At 41.7% G+C, this 6,110-nt stretch overlaps 1 protein-coding gene across 1 annotated transcript; it reads left to right on the top strand.

Moving 5' to 3' along the window:
- Positions 1 to 2,661: 2,661 nt before the first annotated feature.
- On the top strand, positions 2,662 to 3,997 carry LOC128739934 (putative protein TPRXL). The gene is made up of 3 exons (XM_053835435.1): positions 2,662 to 2,699; positions 3,195 to 3,402; positions 3,704 to 3,997. The coding sequence occupies exons 1-3, from the start codon at positions 2,662 to 2,664 to the stop codon at positions 3,995 to 3,997; spliced, it is 540 nt and encodes a 179-aa protein (XP_053691410.1).
- The last annotated feature ends 2,113 nt before the right edge of the window (positions 3,998 to 6,110 follow it).

Here is a 6,110-nt window from a genome sequence, read left to right as displayed (position 1 = left end):
TTATTTTCACAAACCGTACGAATTTCTTCCCTTACTGACGCTACTACAACCGCTAAACAAGCGTTCTTCTTTTTGGTGTTTTTTGACTGACAATACTGGTCCTACAAAATAGGAACTTGCAAATTTCAATTAGTTATTAACTACTGAGTGTTTATTTTATGTTTCGTGCTCTGCGATCTTTCACCTTCTGATTTTCGGATGGTACGTACGTCTTGAACATCTTGAACTTATCAACGTACCTAATTTAAAATAAGTTTTTTTTTGTTGTACTATAATTACTGGTGTCAGTCGACTAGCTCCCAGATAATCACTTAATAACAGTTTTTGCCAATAACTTCATACAATTACAGGTATATCTCGATTGTATGTACTCTCATTAGTACGTACCTTCGAGAGATATGCGAAAAAAGCTAATCGAGTTTTCAATCCCCAGGTCTAAGGCGCCTTTATTATCGATAAAGTGCTGTTTTTTCATATTTGAGCGATTTTTTAATTGCTTCGCTAAGCAATGAAATGCAATTTCTGTAGAATTACCGTGTTATGAATGTTGACTAGGACACGAGAGGGTGGGTATTTTCAGCCCATTAAACGATTGCATCTATTTTTTCGGCCTAGGCCTAGTTCTAGTGGAAGAACAGGCGGTTTTGATGTTCTTTTAATAAAAAAAACAGTAGATTACTAACATTTTCGATGAAGTAGTTACAGAATGTTGAAATTGTCTACCGGTAAAGTATAAATAATAGCGAAAGAAATGGAAAATAGGCTGAATTTAGAACCAGGCCCAAAATATCCTCCCGCAAGATCATGCAAAATAGAGTTCTTCAAAAAATTTTACTCTGCAATGGGTTGCTACTTGAGAAGCGTTGATGCCAAACTTTTGGTTGTCGTCGCCGTCTCCATTCAACTTGGTCTTGGGTTTCCCAGGTGTGTCAGAAGTCGCAAGTTGCTTGAAGCAGTGCCTGTAGATCGTGATTCATATACTTTCGCCACTCTCCGCTTTCAGTTTGTACTCCATCAAATATCGTCCGCAGCACTTTTCAGTCGGATAAGGCACGTATGTCCCCCGTGTGCAGCGTCACAACTTCGGATCCATAAAGAACTACTGGTGGTCTAGTACGTAGACGTTTGTAGCGTTTTGCGAAGCGAAAAGTAGACCTGCTTTCCGGCTTCTTTTAACTAGTGTTGTCCGCGATTACCAGCAATCCCAGATACACGAACTCAGCTACCACTTCTAGTTCGTCGTCGCTGTCAATGGTTTGCATTCTGTGGACGGCGGGCGTTTGTCTGCTTTGAGCATCTTCCTTATATGTATTTCGTCTTCAACCACGAAACACATCACTCAATACAATGTTGCTCTGATCAGTCGCGTCAGTTTGTCCGGAAACCTTGTCCGTGATCTTCCCTAGCTGGACTTATTGGCCTGAAAGCACTAGACATGGCCTTTTTTTTGCTAGTAGTTATATTGAAAACCACCCAGATGTGGTTCAAAAGAGAAATGCATATCCATAACTAGCGTAAGCGCGCCTAATTCTATGCATGATTCTTAACGCTGCGCACCGAATATTTTCATTAAAAATTGTAACATTTTCAAATTATCAAGTACATGTACAATTATTTTCCTAGATCTTTTTACCAGCCGATAGACGGGGTGGCTCTTGCCATGTCAAGAATTCCTCTCCATTGTACTCGGTTCTAGGCTACTCGTCGCCAATACGTTGCGCGTCTCGACACAGGCAAGCCATCTTCAACCTCGTTGAGCCATTTAGCACATTGAACCCCTATATTCCTGGTGCCGGTGGGGTTCTTGAAGAGAAGGGATTTCACTGCACAGTCATCCGGCATCCTTGCGACGTGGCCGGTACACCGTTGTCTCCCAACTTTCGACAGGTGTACGATGGAAATCTCTCCAAGCAATGCTTGTAACTCATGGTTCATATGCCTACGCCAATCTCCGGTATCCGTTTGTACTCCGTCAAAAATAGTCCGCAACACCTTTCGTTCAAATACGGCAAGTGCACGTGTAGGTATGTCTTCCGTAAGCAAAGTTACTATCCGTAGAGGACTACCGGTCTGATTAGCGTTTTTTTTTACTTTATTGGCGACGGTCCGTTATCGGTCCTGCACCGAACGAACTACGGTCCTCCAGTTCTGTCGCTCTTGGGCTGCTGTTCTCCAATCCCCTCGAACACCAGCTGAACGTGCGTCGTTCTCATCAGCGCACATCGATCGGGTGCAAGGTCTGCCCCGAAGTTCCAGCCTCTTCCTGGTTCTCAGGAACCTGCTTTCACCGGGCATTCTGGCCACGTGTCCAGTCCACTACAGCTAGTCACATTGTACTACTGTTTATTGTAACCATAAAGGGTTTTTCTTATTCTTATTCATTTATTATTAATATGTTACGAAATGTACAATCAATTTTTGAAAACAGTTTTCTTTTACCTATTGTAAAAACATAGTTGTTATTAGTATTTAGTATTTATTTATTACCCAGTAGCGTAAAGGTAAACCTTTTTCAAATTTGCTACCTGCGGATGTCTTAGTATTGTACATCATAAAGCTTAACTTTAACAAAATACTTAGCTGCTAACATTAATTGCGATTCCAATATTCAAGGCAGCCCCTTTTAAAAACTGTTTCAGTAGTTGAGCGTTTAATATTCGGATGTATTGCGTTATAGTTTATCACACCTCTAACGAACAGTAAGCTTGAGTAGCTAGTCGAGTTGTTGGGAGGAACTACCATAGCTGACGCCCTTGGGATGGCCACAATTTCTCAAAGAGTACTGGTGGAGAACACACATGAGCGGTGCGCGTAGAAATTCTCCAGTGGCGATCCGGTCAGGTTTTCCTGCAGTTGAGTTACATGCGCGTAGCGGTTCAACGCGTAAACAAAACGTACACATGAATTCAGCGCGACTTTTAGCCTGTCCATGGAGCCCGCACTTGGTCTAACGTGAATTAGTTCGCCAAATGTGAAGTGGAGTAAAATCAACGCTTTGAATAATTTCAGGCGTATGCTGGTTGGAGCAGCAGAAGCAGGACCGTAGAGCGATCGAAGGCTTGCATAGATTTTCCCACATTGCTGATTTACTAGGCTGTCCCATTTCAGATATTTTTTTATACACCTAAACTTTTGAAAATTTAATCGTCAAATGTATGTACAATGTAGATATATCATTATTAAAAAAATTTCAGACATCATTCTCCATCGAATCAATCCAATGCTTCTACAACTGGTTCTTCTAATCGGCAAACACTTTCTTTGTCAAGTGGAGGCTCCGAGCAAGCTACAGGACATTCTCGTACTGGTAGGGGAAACAGTAGCAGCAGCAGCAGCAGCAGCAATGCCAATTCATCATCTTCGTCGGCCTATCAGCAAACAATCTACAATACTGCTCACCAGGTAGAGTAACTAACTTCTAAATTCACGTAAAAACTATCATAAAAAAACATGTTAGGATAAATGCGCTATTGAATTTGTAAAATTGTTTTTTTATCCGTGTGCTGTCATGTAAAGCATTTTCAATCACCAAAGCTCCAATGAAAATTTATTTGGTTTGGTATGATACACCGGTTTATTTGATGACTACTGCAAATTGTACCTAACTTTAATTTCATAATTCTACAGTGTCTTCAACGTTGAACTCCCTAAAAAAGCGAAGCGTTTGTAACCCGCTCAAATTATTTGTCTTTCAACCAACCAGATTCCTCTCTTGTTGGAGCATCACCAACAGGAGCACCATTCCCAGCAGCAAACGCAACCGCCGCAAGTGCATCACCATCGGCAAGCATCGCCGACGGTCTCATCACGCTCCCATCACTCGTCGTTGCACTCAGCACGATCAACTGGCGCCGCCCCTCCTGCATCCCATTCCCATCACCCGTCGCTTTCCCATCAGCACTCCTCTTCTCTTGCGGTCACGGCATCTTCCGCACATGCACTGCCGTCACAGCAGCAGCAACATCAGCAACCGCTTCCGCAAAGACAGCGACATTAGGTTCTGTAACTAGGGTGTAATATATAGAATAAATTACTTTATTTTGCTGATTATTCTACAAGACGGGTTTGATATAGCGAGACATAGAGTACAATATGTAAATTTATACCAAATTCATCATTGCGCCATTCACACTATCCAAGTTGTTGAATTCACGAAATGATCAATCAAAACAAAATAAAACAGTTCATTCGAAAGGATATTCGTTTAGGTAAACAAATTAAGCAAGAGCTCTTTTGTTACTAATCGTTTTATTTACTTGTCGTAAAAACATCACATCTTTAGGCTGCACACTTGTATTAATAGTTTCATTCCAGTTTTAATCATGGTTTCGTTTTCACACATCCTATCATGATTTTTGTAGGTTATTTGACAATAAAAATCGGTATTTTTACATGGGTGACTTAAAAGCATAATTTAGCCTCTCAGTTGGTTTCGAAGTACGACACTGATCTTCTTCTTCTTCTTCTTCTTCAGCAGCATAGAGCCGGGGTGGCTCGTGCTGTTTCAAGCACTCGTCTCCATTCAACTCGGTCTTGGGCCACTCGTCGCCAATTTCCTAATCGTCTTAGAAGTCGCAAATCGCTTTCGACCTGGTCGAGCCATCGTGCACGTTGGGCCCCCCTGTTCCTGGTGCCGGTAGGGTTGTTGAAGAGGACGACACTGATCTAACAAGCCTGATGTCGTATGTTCGAATCGCGACTGGAAGAGACTGTTAGCAACGCCAAATCTAGCATATGCCCACAGAACAGAAGAGGAAGTAGAAATCCAATCGCGTACATGCTACTTTCTACAGATACTAGCGAACCTGGCGGTAGCGAATCACTTTTTTCCAAGAAAACACACGAACGCATACGAATGCACACGAAAGCAAGTGAAAGCTGCTATGCGATTGGCAGCGAGCGTTCTGCTTATATTGCTGTTATTTGCTTCTATGCGTAAACCTTCTCAAAGAAAAATAAAAACAAAAAAGACTCTGTTACCAGTTTTGATCGCCGAATCGTTCGGACTTCCACTTCTGTTCTGTGATATACCTTTAGGTCAGTTAATCTTGGGCATCTATCCTTCTTCTTTTTCTCTTTAGTAGCTTAGAGTCAGGGTGCCTCGTACCGTATGAAATCGTCTCCACTCCAATTCACTTGGTCCTGAGCCCGTAACACTTACCGTGTCCGAATACGGCAAGTGTCTAACAAGCACACTCGTGTAGCATCTATCATTCAGTCACCCCTAACACCCATTGTACTAGGATAGTCGTTAACAGCACGCGCCCAACGAGTGCGGAGTCTATCACGAAGTCTTTCGCGAAGTCATCGAACTCTGTCATGGTTTTTGCTAAACATTATCTTCACTGGACGCATTTGATATTTCCGCTACGTGTCCAGCCTATCGTGTTCTACTCGTCTGACCGATTCGCAGATTTGAACGCCCGATACAATTCGTAGTTTATGCACCTGTGTCATATTCGAAGCCCATCAGCTTATAACCATAGGATCGTACGCTTAACACTGAACATACCGTGAAGGGGTCATTTGATCCCTTACTGTGTTGGCTTATTTTCACAGCGTTATAACACTATTCCGCTTAACTATTTTTATTGAAAAATATGTTTAAAACATATTGCAAAGCTTGCTGCTCTACTATCTGTCTTTTTATAGTGAAAAATATTAATTGCGACATTTTCGACCTGTTAGCGAAAAATATTCGTGCAGTCCAGTCGATAAGTTCAGTATTAACGTGATGATTGTACGCTAGAGCTCCGTCTCCTCTAACATGCATACTTCATAGCCGTAGGGTGTCACCGGAACTGCTTCTTTATCTTGCGACTCAATTTCACATCATTTCTTCATATCAATAGCGTAAAAAGTGTATCCTGTATAAAAGGTGCGTCCAAAATGCGACATTTATTGTTCAAGAATTGGGTTGATTGAATATGAAACGACTAGTTTTGAACACAGTAGTTTCGTCAATACCTATATATTATTTGCAATACCGATTCCATACAGAACAAATTAGTTCAAGATATAAAACACGTTACACGTACACGTTACAGGATCCGGTACACGATCACGATGTGCAACCTATTCAAAAGGCCATGAATTCGGTTTCGGTGAGA

This window comes from Sabethes cyaneus, chromosome 3, assembly GCF_943734655.1.
Source record: "Sabethes cyaneus chromosome 3, idSabCyanKW18_F2, whole genome shotgun sequence".
Lineage (NCBI taxonomy): Eukaryota > Metazoa > Arthropoda > Insecta > Diptera > Culicidae > Sabethes > Sabethes cyaneus.
This window is presented reverse-complemented; position numbering and strand designations above follow the sequence as displayed.

Excerpts from the sequence above, each read along its gene's own strand:
- LOC128739934 (XM_053835435.1), top strand. The coding sequence starts at position 2,662 with ATGTATTGCGTTATAGTTTATCACACCTCTAACGAACA. Across the intron at positions 2,700-3,194 it reads TATCACACCTCTAACGAACA|ACATCATTCTCCATCGAATC; the intron begins GTAAGCTTGAGT and ends AAAAAATTTCAG. Across the intron at positions 3,403-3,703 it reads TCTACAATACTGCTCACCAG|ATTCCTCTCTTGTTGGAGCA; the intron begins GTAGAGTAACTA and ends TCAACCAACCAG.